Below are 19,050 nucleotides of genomic sequence, written 5' to 3' on the forward strand. Positions count from 1 at the left end.
TTTCTATGCCAGCTTCTTAAAGTGTGTGTGGGATCAGACCGGGGTGAAAAATAGAGTTTTCCCACATGACACAGATCAGTGGTTAGAGCACAGTTCAGAGCACCTACAGGCAAAGACACAGTTTGAGTGGCATAATGGAAATGACACCAGTAATTAAAGAAGTGTCTCATCAGATGCGTGTTTTTGGCTGTGTCTCCTCTCTTTGTTTGATGAAGAATCGACTCCAGATAGATCAAGGTTTAATTTTAATCTCCCCCACCTAACACTGAGGGCTTATATTAATCAGTTTGGGAAAGATTTTAATTTTTGCGGCATTATTGTGATCAAACAGACATCTTTCCATTTATCTCAAGCACAAATAAGAAAATACTGCCGGGGAACTCCTATAAAGGCCACGAATGTGGTAACAAAGAACTATAGGTCTGGGTTTGGAGCCTAAAAGATGATGTTGCCTCAGCTTCACAAGCTGAATGGCTGTCTGGGGACGGACGGTTGTAAAGAGCAGTGTACTTCAAGTCAGTGTTGGGAAGAGCAAAGATGTTTTTGATATGTAACAGTGGAGCCATACGCACCGATCAATACGCCGACCTTTCTCAGACTGATTGCACGATGCTCTGCTTTGGCCCCAACACCAGCGCCCACCAGAGGTCCATCAACCATCAACCATTGTTATTGTCTGGTCCAGATATACGTAAGATCAGTTCTCCTGTTGACTTTTACCTTGGGACTCGCAGTACTCTATATGTTCTTATGCTCTTTTCATTTTTCTCCCCCTCTGTCTTCTTCTTAAACACACACACATACACACGTGCAAAAAACAGAAACTATTTGACAAAACTTATTAAAAAGGAAAGAAATGTCTGAATTAAAACTAGCGACAGATTGATCCTCAGCAAATGAGGGTCTCTGACCTCTTCCCCGGGGCCTTTATACATGGATATTGTATATTTCTGTTCAGTGTCGAGGGACGAACAGAAATCCCACTTGGAATTGAGAAATGTCATTTACTTTCCAATTAATGCTCCAATTAACAAAGCAATTCGCAATTCATTTCCTGAAACCGGTGAGGTTGAAATGAGACTGACCCCATGCCCAGTATCAATCTCCTTGCTATTGACCCGTTCACATAAAGCTTCAATTGTGGATCAACCGTCCATTTAGAGAAAGCATCAATAATCGACTTAAACTGGGGGCTATATTATCATAGACATTAGCATAGACATTGCCCCTGTGGCTCTGGGGTGATTTGAATGTCTGTGAGAGTGACCGACCCGCCCCGTGCCTCTGGCTCACGGTTCAGGGGACGCAGGAGCGCAAAGTCTAATCAATAAGCGCTTTAATTATAGGAGCCCTCGGCTCGCAGTTCTTCACGGTTGGGAGACGCGCAATGCCACAACTGATCCAGCATGATCATTTCAGATGGAGTGGGGTTTCTTCGCCTGAGTAACCTGTCTCTTTTGGCCTGTGCTATTATAGACAGCAAATTGTCCACTCCTCTTCATAGATTTGGTAAAATGGGCCCATTAGTCCAGAGGGGGAGGTGCGCTTTTTTTCCCAGTGTTTTGTGGTGTTAATCAGGACTCGGTGAATACTGTGTTCCAAGTCTAAGAATATTTATTTCTTTGTTGATGTAATTGTAAAGTAATATATGAACATCCAGAAAGGATAACATCAGCATTTGCATTTATTCTTCATTTCATTTTGTGTATCTTCCAGGAGATCCCAGTGTGAAGCTGTGGAAAATAAAAATAATGTGGCATTTAAATCATCTTGGCTGTTTCCCAAGATGAGAAAAACCCAACATTAGACCAGATAACACACATTTTTATTCAATTTGAGGTACACCATTAAAATAGTGTGGGACTTAGAAAAGATTTAAAATATATTTGCACCCTAAATTCTTCACATCCTACCTTGTTGTCATCTCCACAGGATAAATATTTGTCTTTGCAGTACTCCATCTAATTTTCAACTTTTCCCAACTATGAGTAAATAAAACGTGCTATGAGCCATCATCGACACAACTTTTCTTCTCAGCTGCAACTGAACTTAAATGAGTCAGCACAGATCTTCTTCTTACTCCAGTAAAGCGTCACTTCTTCTCCATAGATGACACACACTGATGTACTGCTCTAATGCGTGATCTGCTTTTCGACTTGTGAGCTTTCATACTGGTGCACTAGATGGCGTGCTTTCTCTTCAGTGAGTAAATGAAAGCTGGCACTTGACAGGCTCTGAGAGAGTCATCCAAATTTAGCCCAGTGGACCAGAGTGGCAAAAAATACAGCCGCTGCAACCCCTAGGCTATAGCTGACATTATTCTCCTCTTCAGTATAGCGTGAGGCCAAAAAATGTCAGCGGGCCCAGAATAATTTAGACTTCCCATTCTAAACATCACAAATAAAGTCGAGCGGTTTGTTGTGCTTAAAAAAGTGATGCAGCGCGCAGACAGCTGATAAATCGACTGATTGATTTTTTTGTATCTGGTCGTCAGACATTTGTCTCCCTTTGGCAGTGGCCTCTCAGATGAGGTTGTGTCTGAGAAACATTATTAGAGGCAGATCAAAGAGCACAAGTCGCTTTTAGACCACCAAAGCTCATTCATAACTCACTGCATCAAGGTCTCCCCCGTCTCTACATCCTCTCTTTATTTGTCTGCTTTGATCATACAGTCCATTCAGTCCATATCACCCTCTTGCTTCTTCTGAAGTCTGTTAGGGAACATGCGTTAGATATCTGTCTGTCGAGCACATGCCCCTTGATTGCCATAATCCCCTTCACCGCCATATTTTGTCTTTCTGCCCACGTAGACCCCCCACCCTTAAGAACTTTCTTCCCTCAGCCCCCCTCTTCCCCTGTGACACCCCGCCATTTGTTCCGCTGTTGGGTTAAGCAGGGTCGTATCAAAGCTTTAATCCCTAAATGTGTGTGTGTGTGTGTGTGTGTGTGTGTGTGTGTGTGTGTGTGTGTGTGTGTGTGTGTGTGTGTGTGTGTCTGTAAGTCTGCGCGTGCACAAGGGAAGCCTGGTCCCTCCTGCTTGAGCTAGATTATTTCAAGTTCCTGACCTCTGGGCGGTGAGAGGGGCTGATGTTTGGAAACACAGGCACTTGTCTTTGTCTCTTGAACCCAGCGGGAGAGCTCAGCTAGGGGCCTTTCTTGTCAGGCGAGTCCACGGATGCGCTCGGCCTGTTCTGGAGCTGCCGGTCTGTCCTCTGATCCTCGCCTCTGCCATCTTAATATTAATATGCCATGAATAAGCAGACAGCTGGTTGAGCAGGCTAACACTCCCTCTACACACGCTCCAGCACACACACACACACACACACACACACAAAACAACCGGACGAGTTTGGCTTCCGAGCAAAAACATTGATCCTGAGTCCCCTCACTGTGAGTCAATCTGGCCCCAATAGCCATTCAAGTGTATCAGCTTGATCTGATGTTTCCCGATAAAAGAAATTCCTCCCAGGGCATGAGTACGTGTGGGAGTGTGTGTGTGTAAGGGATATTGATTGCTGAGCGACATGGCGGTATAGATCCCAAGCAGCTGCTAAGAGTTTAAATGAGGCCTGCAGCATATCATTAAATCACTATGATAATGCCTAAGGAGACACCAGCAAAGCATTTCTCTTTTTTAGCCTCTAAACAAGAGCCAATTTGTGTGAGTATTGCACTTCTGGTTGCATCATCACCTTTGACTCGCACTTCAAATACGTCCATACAAGGGGTTAGACGTTGTTAGGCCAGAGCTGTGGAACCTCTGCTGATTAGGATACAATAGCTTTAACCTTATAGGTGCAGAGGTTCAGATACTCTGACCTCCATGTCAGTTTCACTCCTGGATTTACCCAAAGATTAATGCACACAAACAAAAAAAAAAAAAAACTACTTTCAGAATCTTTCCTCAGAGTCTTCACCGCTCTGTGGTGGTTCAGGGGATCTTTTTCCTTCACAGGATCGATATAGACTCTTTGCTTTCTTTTGATGTTTTCCCTCTTAGCTGTTCTTTTGCTGCTTATCCAGATATGTAAATGAAGCTCACTCTCTGCACGCTACAAGGACTGTAGCCAGTGAAAACTATTGAATGAAAAAACTCTGAGAAAACTGCACCGGTGAACGAGGATACCTTGAAGAATATTTTACAAAGATGTTGTGCTGTAATCATTACAGCTTTGCCATCGTTATCACAGTTTTTAACCTTGTCATTTTGTTGCAGCTGGGTTTGCTGTTAAGCCTGCTTTATATTACATAAATCTAGTATATGTAGCAAGTTTTGTTGACAGTTTACCCAATAGTAGACACATTTCTGGCAAATGTTTTGAAAGGACCAAATTATCCGACCAACATTCCCATCGCTGTGTCCAATAAATGCAGGTTATAAATATGTTTACTGTGTGATGCACTGCTCAGTATGTATTCCACCTCTTATACCATACGGAGGGAGTGTTTTAATGCCTTAATTAGAAATAGAAACAGTGAAAAGACAGAGAGTGAGGATGACGTGTGACAAATGTACTCAGTCAGATTTAATTTTCCGTGAGGTCTAGCTGATATCTCCATAATGCTGCAGAACGTTAACACTGAAAAGCAATGACCTTCCACTTAATACAACTTTATCCGTGACTGTAGTAATTCCAGTGAAAAGATTCAAGGCCTACTACAGCACTTCCATCAATGAGAGGAAAGTCTTTGTGCTTCGCTTTTCATTAACTTTGACCATTCAGGGCACATTTTTACACAAGCTTGCATTGAGGAGTTTCCACACACCCATGCACACTTCCGGATGGCAGAGGAGCTGTGGTTATAAGCCGTGTTACCACAGGTAATGCGATCACGGCGCAGGCAGAATGATGTGTTTATGTCATCAAGGGTGAAACAAGATGGAGGGAGGATGATGAAGAGTAGCAAAAAGAAGGGAGGAGGCGAGGACAGGCACGACACTGAAAAGCAGCGTGACGATTGAAGGATTGAACGTGTAACGGGCAGGAAGAGGTGAGAACTTGTGAAAGGAACGGAGGAACGTATTCAGGAGGAAGGGTGGAAAAATGAGAAAATGGGTGATAAATGGTGAAAAAGACAGAAGACGGCGAAGGCGAGGGTGTCTCCCTGTCAATCAGATTAACAGAGAATTGCTTTGACCTGAAACCTGGCGGATCACGTTCGCTCACACATATACACATTCGCAAATGCACTCAGAATGGTTTCCACGCAGCTGTATGGAGATAAATGTGTCTCACTCGCATCCAGTCTGGTGTTAAGTGCATGTATTAGGGCGTATCAGCATTCATGTATGTGGATGTGTGTGGGTGTGTGTGTGTGCGCGTGTGTGTGTGTGTGTGTGCGCACGTGTTTCTCAGTGTAAGTAAGTGAATGAGTAATGAGTGAGTGATGGATGGACGATAATGCACATTTGCCCTCTCTCACGAGGGCTCGGAGTGCTTAGATGTCTAGCCTGGCTCACACATACACTCGCACAAAATGGTGTTAGATAAGACTTCTTTCCCACTTATTCAGCGTATAGAATACATGAATCACGTCCCCACACTCCTTCCCTTTTATGCTTACCTTTCACTACATTTATTTCCTTGCATGTCCCTTATCTTAAACCTCTCTCTCTCTCTCCCCCCTATGTGTCTGTCTCACCCTTCTCTGCTTCTTGGTAATGGAGCTAATTTGTTTAGCACACAAAGAGTGTCTGTCCATTAGTGTAGGCCTAGGGAGATGGTGACAAATCACACCAGCATGTGCCTCTGCTCTGTGTTCATTATTGTGAATGGGGAAAATGTGAAACACCTCATACTTCATTAGAAAACATGTATTTACCTTTAGTTACTTTGAAATAAATATCATTCTTTTTCGAAAGGGTATCAGCCAGTTGGAGCTCTTTGTTTTGCCGTGCACGAGTCAAACAGAGAGACTTTCTGTACGTCTGCACTTCACGTTATCGAATTAAGTCAGCACAGCAGGAAGGTTTCTGTGCTACCTGTAATACAATAATATTATGTACCCTGCTACTGTTGCTGCTTACTGCCATTAAATGGACAAAATGATTAATGTGGCTTTAACACCTGAGAGACACCAGGCTGCCGAGCATATTTACTCTTCACTTGTAGACATTTCTCCCTGCTTCATTTATTTGATTCAAGCACCATTCAGTTTGTCATGCAGTCTGAAATATTTAAATTGTATGAATGGATAAATGTAATAATATATAAAAAGGAGCACTTTGAAAACACATCAGATCTCACTGGAAAAAGAAATCATGTTTGATATCTATACTGATATGGACTGGGTAATGTGTTAGGAACCAAAGGATGTCATATCATTTAATGGAAATGAAAATGATCAACCTACAGAGGGCTGAATTCAAAGACACTCTGAAAATGAGAGTGAAAAACTGAAGTAGCTGCCTTGTCTGTTTTGCAGAAATTCAAAATGGTAGCAACTCAAAATGGTACTCAGTATTTTGTGTGATCCCCAAGTTGTTGTTTGTATGCCTGACAACATTGAGGAATGCTCCTGACGACACAATGGATGGGGTCCTTGGGCCTCTCCTCCCAGACCTGGACCAAGGTATCACTGAGCTCCTGGACACTGATGGCAGCACTGTGTGGAGTGACACATAATGTCCAGGGGTGTTCTTTTGGATTTAGGTCAGACGAGTGTGTGGTGGGGTTAAGTTAGTGGTATCAGTTCGTTCATCCTCCAGCAAATACCTGCATGCTCTCACCACAGGAGGCATTGTCGTGCACAAAGAGGATCCTAGGACACACTGCACCAGCGTAGGGTCTGACAATGTTCAAGGATTTTGTTCTAAGCCTAATGGCATTCAGGGTGCCTTTGCCTGTGTGTCCTACCATAGATATGCCTCCTCCAGACTATCACTGACCTACCACTAAACCGGTTATGGTGAACAATGTTACAGGCATAACACTCTCTATGGCTTCTCCAGACTCTTTTCACATTATGTCCTCTGGGTGAACCTGCTCTCATCAATGAAAAGCGCAGGGCACTAGTGGCAGACTTGCCAATTCTGGTATCCTATGGCAAATACTAATCGGGCTTCATGGTACTGGGCAGTGAGCACAGGGACCACTAGAGGATGTTGGGCCCTCGGGCCACCCTCATGTTTCAGATTTTTGGAGTTAGACTACCTATGCAACATCTGTAGGGTCTGTAGGCCCACATCCTCATTCTAGGTTTGGCGGCAGTTTTTAGTAGATAAAGATGAATGGATTGACCAAGAATTGAGCTGCGGTTTGGGGAAGGCCTCGATAGGGACTGGCGGCAGCTCCCAGGCCTGGCAGATGTACTAATGAGAAGTAAAGAAAGAATTGAAAAAAGGGTACGGAGAGACGGGCATGAAACCGAGAATGAGCAGTTTGTAGAACTGGAGGAGGTCATATATAGATAAGACCCAGAAGGGGCGTGTTTGGAGGTGTGATCCCACTCCTGAAATTCAAATAATTTATCTCCAAGTAGCAACCCCAGCCAAATGCAACACCAGTGAAAAAAGCTGTCAGAAACGATGATGAGTGTAAAATGTCAGTGGTCTCCGCCTCTAAAACCATCCTTGTTTTGGAGGCTGTCTCACTGCACGTGCTGGTAATTTCAGCAGAAACTGATCAACATCACTTCTCCTACACTCTAAAAAAAGATCTGCTGGCTTAACGTAAAAAAATTAAGGTAACAATTTGCATGGATCTTTTTAAGTTACTTCAGCTTAGCCACTATAGCGTAAATGCCACAAGAGTTCTCTAGTTAGGCAAACTCTATTCCTTACGTACAAACAACATGATTTGCTTTGTCCTCTACAAGCTTAATTAAGTTGAACCAACTTAATTTTAATTGTTTAAAAAATTACTCCATTTAGTTATTCAAACTTATTTTTTTACTTTTATTCTACTCAGAAATATCCATGCAAATTGTTACCTTAATTTTTTTGAGTACTAGTAACTTACAATAACTTATAACTTACAATTATACAATAAATTACACATTGAAATTCCAGTTTTATGATCAAACTGTTTATTAGAACACCAGTCCACCATTCCAGACTCATTGACATTTCAATAGCAGACAAAATTGTTGCCTCCATAAAATAAATGACATAAAACACCCCTGTAAATCTGTCTCAAAAAGACTGAACATTTTGACAGTCATGCTCTGATTCAAGTTTGTTTGTGTTAAAGTGATAGTTTAGGTTTTTTTAAGTATGAAGTACATTGTGAGTGTATTACACACAGTAGACAGCAGTCAGCACATTCCTGCCACCAACACGCACGATAGGCTCAGTTTGTTTGTGTGACTTTGGTAAATCTGAACTAACCCGAACTAACACCAAAGTCACCAAATAACACAATTACACTTACTGATCAAGGCAGCAGGAGACCAGCAACTCCTGTGTGCTGTCAGGTAAAATTGCTGTTTTTGTCCATGGACGCTGGTGGGCCAGAGCGATTGAAACAACAAGCAGTAGAACTTCTCTTTCCTCACAGAAAAGGCTGTCTGATAGCAAAATAAAGCAGTAAACATATTCTTGATATAATGTACATTTAAACTGACATCAGTTTTATTAGGATGGAGGCTCATCTTGCGTGCCGGTGGCCCCGTCTGCTTCTCCGTAGGTGGAGCTTACTGACTGCCATCTACTGTGTGTAATACACTCACAATACATATGTACCTCATATACAGCCTCACTTCAAAAGACCCGAGCTATCCTTTTAAAGTGCATTATTTTTAACTAGGTGTACTTAATGCTCAACGCTCAACTTTACACCTACTGCCTACTGTAAAGTATGTAACACAACACATTGCAAACAACAGTGGAACATTTCCCGTTTAATTTGAGGATAGCCTCACTCTTCACATTTTTTAGTACAACAGTTTACTTTTTAGTGACATTACCTTAGGACTGGCTTTCAGATCATCCAGCTCGAGGAATATCTTTTGAAACACTTCAAAAGTGTTTTTCAAAAGTGTTTTTCAGTTCTTTTGGGTAGCTGAGGTTGAGTGCATATATCAGCCCCATTAGCAAGGCACAGGCTCTGGGTACATCCAGGTCTGCTAGGACTTCTCTTCCTTCAAGTATGATCCTTGCGCTGGCTGGATCAGACGTTGTGGCACCTCTGGTTACAATCTTCATCACTTCATTGGTAATATCCCCGCCACCATCCTGGTAGATCAGAATCAATATAAATGTTTTAAGTAATCATACTTATACATGAGAGTAACACAAAATAGGGCTGCAACTAACAATTTTCTCGATTATCTGATTATGTCTGTGAAGGTTCTCTTTGCAAGCTCCTTTGACGATTATCTGATTAGTTGTTTGGTCCAGAAAATGTCAGAAAATGGTGAAAAATGTCAATGTTTCTCAGAGCCCAATATGATGACCTCAAATGTCAAACATATTCAGTTTGCTGTCATAGAGGAGTAAAGAAACCAGAAACGATTCACATTTATGAAGCTGAAACCAGAGAATTTGGACTTCTTTTTCTAAAATAATTACTTAAACCGATCAATCAATTATCAAAATAGTTGCCGATTAATTTAGAAATCAATTAATAATAGATTAGATCGTACCTCTAATACAAAGTATAGTCATGTCTGATTTACCTGCTCTTTGAAGAGATCCTCCTCCTTTTCCCTGAGATACACCACTAAGCCACGGATAGCGACCTCTCGCCTTCTCTCCACAGAATCGTCCTGTGAATAAGAAAAAGAATGTCGAACTGCTCTTCGAGGAGGATGGGTTTTTGATAATTACATCCAAAAAAAAAAAGAAAAAAGGATTGACTTTATATGGCCTGAACTGTACCAATTATAGATTTCCAGTGATAATCAAAATAATGAATTGATCATTTCAAAGAGCCATTTCTCTGAAATGATCAATTCATGAACTTGAAAAATCCAGGTAACAAATAGAAAAACTGCAAAATCTTGCAAATTACTCTGCCAATCATGATCCACATCACCTATAATTTGTTTTATTATTAAGTATTTATAGTTTTAATTGATATTTGTGCCTCAAGCTCTAAACAATAATTTGACATAGTTGAGTTGTAAACAGTTACCTTTTAAGACTCAATATCACCTATTGGAAAAAAAAGTGGATTATCCTATTTGAAATAAACTACATTTCATTCATTCATACCTCTAGCAGCATGTTCTGGATGCGCCGAATGCGCATTTTTGCAGCCCCTCCTCTTGAGGAAAGCAAGGACATTATTTTCTGAGAGTACTGGTCCAGCTTTGCCATGAATGTTGTCTCCAGGTTAACAGTGGTGATCCTTCTGAATTCTTGGTTTATCTGTATAAAAAAAAAGGCACAAATAGGCACAACATGTTAATGTATACAATTTACTTTAAAAGAATACATACTGCAAATTATCTTATGGAAAAATATTTACCTGAACTGCATCAAAAAGAGCAGGCCATCTTTCTTTCAGGTCATTGATTTTTGGTGCTTGATTGACAACTTCCTGCCTGCGAATGGAGAATGTTATGTTATGTTTCCAAATCAAAGATATTTTTTCTTAAGTGATACAACTGCGCTTATGTATCTGCAGTTAACACCCAAAAGAGCAAAATTATATTTTATGTGCTAATGCACACTCAATGTAATGTCATTAAAACAACTAGTTTATGAATGTTACTTAAGATCTTTCCTGTGGCGTTTCTACAACATGGCGTTCGCTTCCTCGCCCGCGTTTTTTGACTGAACTTTGACACAGGCTGTTCTTCAGCTAGGGCTCAATTAACAAACTTCAATCTCACATAAAAATAACTCTAGGACTTAAACATCAAAATGCATCGATGTTAAACCGAATGTATACTCAGTAACCTACATTTGTTTAGTCATGAATGTAAAATGGCCCAGCCTTTTGCTGGTCAAACCTTCATCAACGCTGCAACGATTTCAAAGTAGAAAGAAGAAAAACATGTATTACCCTGTCTTTGCAGAGTTAAAACTACTGCTACAGAAGCTCAGTGTCAATTAACACCATTTGGCTGCCACCGTAAAACAAAACTTAACAAAGACTAATGTTACGGTCGAATTACTTCACAAGTTAGCCAGAAGTGTAACGTTACTAGCTTATCACCACCACTCGCCGAGGAAGAGTTTAGTGTTGTGTAAAAAGGATTTCTTGCAGTGCGTGTTGATAGAGTTAAACTTAGAGTTATTAGCTGCTGTGAATAAAACAAGGCAAAAAATTGTACTCACCACAAAGCTTTAACGTTTGATAATGTTCCGTACAAAATGCCGCTTCTCCGCTTTCTCTCTTTGCCTCCGTTTCTTTCGATCAGTGGTCTGAGAGCACAACATGTCCGGGCAAGTCAGCCTTGTACTCAGCTTTTAAAGGACGCTTACGAGATTTTTAAGTTGTATTAACTGAATACACTTTCATGTTAAGTTAACACAGAAATGTCTGTTCAAAATCGATATATTACTGAGCTAAGACTGTTTTCTTTATTTTCATTTCGACCAACTCATTAAATTAAGTTATCAACTGATTACAATGTGTACATGCAACAAACTTAATTTTTTATGCAGAAAAAGCTATTAATTTTAAGCTTTACTTACTAACCCCATGAATCATTTTTTAGAGTGTACTCAACGGATCAAATGAATATTGCAGAAGTTTAACTGACTTGACCTTATATTCTGATTAAAAAGCCCAGTGTATAATTATCAACGCCAATCATGTGAAGCTACTTTCAAGAACAAAAATACGGAATGAGGAATAAGCATAATAAGACCAGTTACAACCTACAACAACACCCATAAACAAATGATTTCATAATTCATAATGAAAAGTGATGATGCAAAAGGTCTTTGTCACAGCAGAAATTTTTCATGCCCTGTGTTCCTCCTCAAACATGGAGTGGAACAGACTCGGGTGGGTGAAATTAAATCATTTCAGTTCACTTGACAACAGCTTGGTATCTTATCACAAGTAAAAGCCTCCCTGTTTACGTCAAAGCTGACATAGTGAAAGTGAGGGGGCAAGAAGGGAAGCTGGAAAACATAGTCAGTAATCAGTTGTTTTTAATCGCGTTACATTAACTTACCCATATCAGTTTGTTAGGTCCAAATAAATCACTATGTTTACTTGTATTTTACTTTATTTAGTTTTTGTGATAATGAAATAATAATGTGTGTTAACACACAAACTAACACATTTCTCCAACATTCCTGTCACACATTGCTGTGCCAAGGACAGTTCCTGACTGAAGAACTTCTTAATATGATTACAAGCATAGAAATGCTAACAAACAAAACAACGACTCTTCATTTACATGTTTTGTTTTTTTGCGAAAAGACCATGGAAACTTGGGCAAGAAGGTTCAGGTAATTCTACTTCATGTGATGTTTAAAAACATAATCAAAAGAGCTTGTTGCAAAAACATGATATTAAGTACACACAGTGTCTCCATGCACACAAACAACTGTGTCATAACTGTCCGAGTGGTAGCCACAAGAAAAAAAAGTGTAGCAAAACATGAGAGTGAAATACATCTGCTGTTTATGACTCCAGAATCTTTATGGTCAAGGGAATAAAATCTTACCGTCAGAGGCAGCTCTGCCCATGTCTTCACTGGTTTAAACAATAGTGTGTAAAATTGTAACTCATCAAGGGATCGGCCCCTATAAAAGTCACAGCATAGAAATCAATTGCCAGCTTTTATGAGTGATATATAACGTGAAGTCTAAATTTCTTCATATTCAGCGTGATATCAAACACTGCACTGATATCTGGCACTAAGCGAGCAAGAGGAGCTCCGAATTGGGCATCTCTACCTCTTCTCTTGCCAAGACACTGTCACTGTTTGGGGACGCTCCAATGCATCATGCTGACTCCATTCTACCTTTTATCCATTCATTTCCCTTTCCATTAGCACTATTAAAATGATGTGGCATTGGCTGAAGCCGGTAACATAAGCACTCTGGCTCATTCCCTTTTGTTTTTTGTCGTATTCAAGATAATGTAGACGACATGAAGACAGGTTTTCTTTTATTCAGTGAGAAAATGTTTTGGAGGAAACATTGTTTTGATTCCAAATGTTATTTCAATTTTTGCTCACGTCTGCTGGCAAATCTGCATGTTTTCTCATCGCTGGCTAATAGGTCAGCACCAGTGGGAATGTGATACAGGGAGGCAAGGTCAGTTTTCATTGATTGTTTAATCAGTCCTTTGTTTGAGAAGGACGCGATTAAGCTGGGAAGCCATGGACTGCTTTTCCCCAGCAGGCTTACAGTACATATACTTTCTAAGCTATATGTCAAACAGTATTCACTTTGCCTGTGACTGAGCACGACTCTATGTGTGCTCGTCGGTGTGTGTGTGTCTGTATCCCAAACAGTTGAATGCGAGCAACCCGAGTAAATCAGGTACAAATAAAGCCCAGATGACGAGACATTTGGAAGAGTGTGAACAGTATCCTCCTCGCTCTGCCCTTCTATTTGTTTGTCTGTCTGCTTGTTTGCCTCTCTGTCTGCAAAGCTGGCGTCAGTCTCAAGGAGATCCTCCTTCTCTTTCCTGCTCCCTTTTTCTGGGCAGAGCTGATGGACACCAGCAGATTTTTCTCCCTGAATAGCTGTTTTTATCTCTTTCTCTCTCCCTCTGTCCCACTGTCTTCCCCTTCCTCAATCTCTCTTGCTGAATGGCTGTCTGGCCTGAGTTAAAGGATTTTTTTTTTTCTAGATGTTGCTGAAACCTGATATTGAGATATTTTGGCACACTATCTATGAACATATATATTTAGGCTTAGTGGCCAGAATAGAAATCCCTCCTGGCTGTGTTAGTGTTAATGCCTCAACTAGGGGATACCACAGCAGAAGCAAGCTTGAGATATGGAAGTGTATATATCCTAGTTTAGGGAGATTGGATGTGTTTTTGCAGATAGGGGCCTCATGTGCTACAGGGTGGGGGATGCTGAAGGGGCTCTCAGCTTCGCGTATGCAACCGAGACAGGGCGACAGACAGGGGCAGGGAGGGCTTTGTGCACCAGCCCTTTCCCACACTCCCTTTCACCTTTTGTTGTATGGCAACACCAGGGCTCTCTGACATGACGAATTGCTTTGCCTTCTTCACTGAGATGGTGGCGGTATCAGAAAGTAAGAATGGAGTGAGATGAATTGATGTGTGCGTGCAGATATATAGGTGTGTGTGTGTGTGTGTGTGTGTGTGTGTGTGTGTGTGTGTGTGTGTGGGTGGGTTGGAGGGGTGTCCTTTAATCTCCGTACCTGAAGCTGCCAACATTTCCCATCCCTTGTCCCCCAAATCTCCCTCAGTTTGTCACCAGGGTGAGGCAGAAAACTCAATGCTTCAAGCTCTGCATGGGCAGATTCCTCAGTGCATGAGCCAGACGCAGCCACACATGCACATGCTCATATGCGCACACATGCCTCTGCCCAAATGCCAGCACCAAGCTGTTGCCCAAAAAGCGTTCAGGGTGTCACAATAGAGACATTACCACATGAGTGAGTGGCTTTGAATAAGGCTAAGGGTGTGTGTGTATATAGAGAGTGTGGAGGGTGAGCGGGGGAGCTCCTGGCAAGGCAGACGACCCTGCCATCACCTCTGCCCCCTTGTCAAACAAGCAATCGCCGCCAATGACACATGCATGCAGCACGCACTCCTGCTTCACTTCCTTTTGTGCTAGTCCGAGTCTGTAACTTCTCTCGGTTTTATTAGAAAGGGAGGGCTCCAACAATGTGTTTATTTGTTTGTAAGGAAACGGCACAGAAATAAGTTGGCTGGTTAGTGGACCACTGTAGTGAATCGCTGACCCAGTCAGGCTAATCAGGGTGAAGGGTCAGAATCTAGAGGTCAAAAGAGAAAGGAAAATGAATGAAAGAAGAATCCGTCTGCAAATAAATTACAGGTTGCAAAGAAATCCGTATTTCCTTGTGGAAATGCATGTGAAGTTAGGAGGGTGAAAAGGTGTCAGAACATGGAGATGCAGATAGAGACATGAGCATAAAGGCATAAAGAAACACATGACAACATTTCAAACATTTGTTAGACTAGTGTCAGCTCTGTCAGTGGATTGTCACCGCATGTGTTAGCGTGTGTCTATGTGTGTCTGTGTCCTCGGCGTGTCATTATGCAAAACCAGAGTCTTCCACAAAGCATGGAAAATGGGTGTGTGTTTGGGTGCATGCATGTGTGCATGTCTGTGGTGGAGGGGGTGACACGAGTTTGAGGGGCTGTGTCACTCCATCGCTGCGGGAAGTCATGACAGCACTGTTTTGTCAGCGCATGGATGGCTGCAGCATCATGGCAGCAGAAGAAGCAGGAGAAGTGGAAGAAACGCGCGGGGATGGAGTGAGTAGAAGGAAGGGAAGATTTTTTCTTCTTCTTCTTCTTCTTCTTCTTCCCACACTCAATAAGGAAATTAGGTCATCCAAGTAAAACCATTGCAAGGAACAAATCATCATCATAATTGGAGCCTTAACAAATGTGTGGAGGTGGTGGATTCACACACATACATACACACGAACGAGAGAAAAACACAAAAGCCAAAACACAAATGCAAAACGGCGCACATGGCTGGGAGGAGGTAAAGCAGAATTTCAGCATAAATCAGGGTATGTTTGACAGTTTTATAGCTCTTTCAGGAGCCTCATTTGGGATAGAAGCGTGATAGAAGAACGTTACCCGTGGCAAATATAATTGTGGTCATGGTCCTTCAATAAATCAGGGGATGGTTACATCACATTTGCCTGGAGGCTCCACAAGGGGGAAAAAATCCGAGCGCATCAGGTGACCTACAAGTCACCTGAGATTGCTTTCGTTTTTCTCACTGGGAATTCACAGAGGGAAACGTGCCAAGAATATGTACACAGATATGCTATTTAAGGAATAGTTAGTCTGTTTTGGGGGAAGTGCGGTAATCTGCTTTCTTCGTAAAAGGGTTACATGAGAATACCGATGCCACTCTCCTTTCTGAAATGTAACCAACCGCACTAGTTCAGCACAAAGCCCAAATGTAAGGAAAAACTCTAGCCTTTCTCTGTCTGACTCGAATCCATAATTATTAGGAAGTTTTATATTCTGAAAGCTCACATAACAAAGTTAGGTTGATGTAATTGAGAGTGCCATCATTCTTATACCTCTTAGCAATAAAGTAAATAAGCATTTTTCTTGGGATACTGCATTTAGTAGTTCCAATTAGGCCCTATTGCTAATAATATGAATTGAATGGCTCAGAATAATCACAGGTCTCATTTAACTGTTAGTAACTTTAGCTTTATATGTGCCATATTCTCGTGAAATGATGTCTGGTTTTCAGGGAAATAATTTAAAACCATGATTCAGATTCTGTATATGAATACAAACATAAATGGACACTCTCAGGAGGTGAAATGTCACACTTTTTTTTAACTTCAGGGGCACGTCCCACCAGCTCTGACAGTGGGACGTGCTAAAAAGTGGAAGATAGAAAGGTCGACCTTGCAGACTCTCAGCTCTTCCTCAGGTTTCATATGACAGGACAAACACATTATTTATTCATGTTTAAGGACAGCTTGCTCAAGACTTACCAACACATTTACCCAGCCCACACATACATGTAATATGGGCTGAATAAATCTCCATAAGGAGATCTGTTGTGCATGCCAATGCTGTTTACTGCTGGTTGCTTCCAAAGCAACAATACCAGGAACTGGGCAAAGGCACATGGAGAGAAAGAGGCCGAGCTGATACCTGTACAGTAATCACTGTGAGGCCACGACTCTTAACAAAATAGTTGACAGCATTTCCTACAATGTTACCCAAACAGTAATGAGATGACTGGCTTTGTAATAGTTTGCTCTGCCAAGGACTATTGTTCTGGCATTTTCCATAAGAGAATGATCTGGCATCATTTTTAATAGGCATAATTCACCCCTTAAACGAGGCCTCTTTGGGGTTTGCCAATTTGCTTCTATTTTTCAGTGCTTACAGTTCTCATTACCAACATAACCGGTGACAAATGTCAAATTATGCATTGCTATTAATATAAATGAGCTAAACAGTGAGCTAGATAAAAGTATCTTTGCTATAAATACATAATCTTTGAAATGTTCAAGATCTACGAAGTTGGATTTACAGAAATGAATGACGTTTGGTTTTGCTGTGACATTTCAGCCAATAATTATTCTTCAAGAGCAACTATGAAGGCTACTGCGCTCAGTTAGCTTTGAAATTTTACTCTGTCACTCGGCCGCTTGTAATGTTTTTTCATAAAAGTCAACATGAAGCCAAATCAGATTATCATATGTTGATTTTTTGCAGTGTAATACAGAGTCTCCACAGGCCTTTTACATCACCCAAAAAGCCAGGCGGCTGATTGACAGAACTTGGCTGACTGTGGACCCTCCTTCCCAGCGTCTCCTCCTCTCTCTCTCTGCTCTCCCGTCCTCTCCTCTGCTCTCTCTCCCTGCCTCAATTGCGAGGCTGCGCTCACCGACTCGACACGGCGAACAGGGATGCAGCGAGGGCGCAGCGCAGCCTGAAAAATGGCATCACCACGCGTACTGTGGATCTATCCGTCCCTTTCCCTCCTGTCCTCTCTGCTTCTTTTCCACGCTTTTCCGCCATGCCGAGCCTTACGGAATTACCCGGAGAATGAAGGTGGGTTTTTGCCCCCGACGTGTTTCGTGGAGCTTTAAAGTCGAGTGAGTTTAGATGACTTGGTCGTGCGCTGAGTTGTTGGATGGGGAGCCCCATCCCGCGGCTCTCCACTCGCCGGCGAAGGAGCGGAGCGCAGCGGCGGAGACTCCCGTTAAGTGCTGCTTATAAATCATGCATAAAGGAAAGCGGAGAGAGGGAGTAAGAGAGACAAAAATAGTGTTCGTCACGTTTTTTTCTTTTCCGAGCATGCTGACATGAAATTTTTATGACATATAAGCGCAGGCAAACCTGTCGTGTATCATCCAGAGAATGCTGAGGTCGACTTGTCACTTTGTGACATTTTATTAATCAGTGGACTATTTTTCCCTGCGTCAAAGAATACTAACTTATAATGATTATGCCAAAGCAGCATTGGCATCTCTGTCAAAATTCCTCTTAATTATAGATATCTTCATTATTATTACAGACTGATAAATGTTTTCTTCTCTGCCGTGGACTGTTGCCACTGCCTCAGTCTGCAAATGAGGAGCAGCAATTACATTAAATTTGTCACACGCTGCTGCTGAGCCTCTCTCGGTTATTGTATTAACATCGATGCTCAGCCTGAAATTAGCCAATGTATTTACTTACTAACTACTCCTGACTGCTTGCTGGGTTGAAACATGGGGGCTGACTTGTTTAAAGGGAAGTTGAACTTGCACTAAATGGAGAAAACAGCAGATCAATGTGCTAAAGTCATAGCCAGAAAAACAAAAAAACAAAACAATTATTAGTTTATGAAGCAGGTTATTTGGATTAAATTGGAAGTCTGTGGTGTTGTTTTGCTTGTTGGCTGTCAGACAGTCTGGCTGGAGATGATACAGCTGTGACTTGTCATCCTGTGAATCATTTTGTTCATTGTTCCCCCAAAAGCTCCACTGAGTCTTGTTTTGAAGCTCAACAAAGCTTTTCTGTCACTATGAGTTGCCTTTCATTTATAATATTTTTCTCTGTGTTTTCTCAATCACTATCACACACATACACAGATACGGAGAGACCTCAACTCCAGGCTTACATAGATTAAACAGTGAGCTCTGGGACACTCATACAATGACAGGCCCCACTGAGGTTAAATGGGATCTCCTGTCTCCGGCTGACTTAACAGTATAAGCTGCGTGTACATACATTGCTGCTAAATGTATGTCACAGCCCGGAGGAGTTCACGCAGAACAAAGGTTTTGAAGGACAGAAAGGCAGCGGACGAGAGGGAGAGTAGAGATGGAGTGGAGGAGCAGGAGGGTTTTTTAACTGCAGGAGACAATGGATGTGAAGGAGACACTAACACACTGCTGAAATATTCAGTGGAGAGAGCACGAATGATGAAACCATCTGGAAGCCAAAGGAAACTCCTGTTGATTTCGATAAATAAACACAGAAGCATGTGAGC

General features: G+C 41.7%; 2 protein-coding genes across 5 annotated transcripts in view; one reads left to right on the top strand and one right to left on the bottom strand.

Annotated features, from left to right (window-relative positions):
• Positions 1-7,921: 7,921 nt before the first annotated feature.
• Positions 7,922-11,609, bottom strand: LOC309693353 (uncharacterized protein). Of its 2 annotated transcripts, none has more exons than XM_082512463.1 (5): positions 11,228-11,609; positions 10,413-10,488; positions 10,157-10,312; positions 9,619-9,708; positions 7,922-9,175 (listed from the first exon to the last, which is right to left on the bottom strand). In XM_082512463.1, the coding sequence occupies exons 3-5, from the start codon at positions 10,259-10,261 to the stop codon at positions 8,960-8,962; spliced, it is 411 nt and encodes a 136-aa protein (XP_082368589.1). In that variant the 5' UTR covers positions 10,262-10,312; positions 10,413-10,488; positions 11,228-11,609; the 3' UTR covers positions 7,922-8,959. The 2 variants fall into 2 exon arrangements, with proteins under 2 accessions (XP_082368589.1, XP_082368590.1); XM_082512464.1 differs by lacking the exon at positions 11,228-11,609 and adding an exon at positions 10,953-11,175.
• Positions 11,610-17,200: 5,591 nt separating this feature from the next.
• LOC309694043 (ephrin type-A receptor 3-like) overlaps positions 17,201-19,050 on the top strand; it is an 82,564-nt gene continuing 80,714 nt past the window's right edge. For all 3 annotated transcript variants that reach the window (XM_082513760.1, XM_082513761.1, XM_082513762.1), the window contains exon 1: positions 17,201-17,624. In XM_082513760.1, the coding sequence (XP_082369886.1) occupies positions 17,510-17,624 (115 nt within the window). In that variant the 5' untranslated portion in view covers positions 17,201-17,509. The remainder of the gene's footprint in view (positions 17,625-19,050) is intronic.

Source organism: Aulonocara stuartgranti, assembly GCF_965226115.1.
Source record: "Aulonocara stuartgranti genome assembly, chromosome: 18".
Classification (NCBI taxonomy): domain Eukaryota; kingdom Metazoa; phylum Chordata; class Actinopteri; order Cichliformes; family Cichlidae; genus Aulonocara; species Aulonocara stuartgranti.

What these genes read in the sequence shown, in the direction of transcription:
- LOC309693353 (XM_082512463.1), bottom strand. Translation starts at nt 10,261, where the DNA reads ATGGCAAAGCTGGACCAGTACTCTCAGAAAATAATGTCCTTGCTTTCC. An exon ending in TCCAGAACATGCTGCTAGAG is followed by an intron (nt 9,709 to 10,156) that starts GTATGAATGAAT and finishes TCTTATTCACAG; the next exon opens with GACGATTCTGTGGAGAGAAG. An exon ending in AGGATCTCTTCAAAGAGCAG is followed by an intron (nt 9,176 to 9,618) that starts GTAAATCAGACA and finishes CTGATCTACCAG; the next exon opens with GATGGTGGCGGGGATATTAC.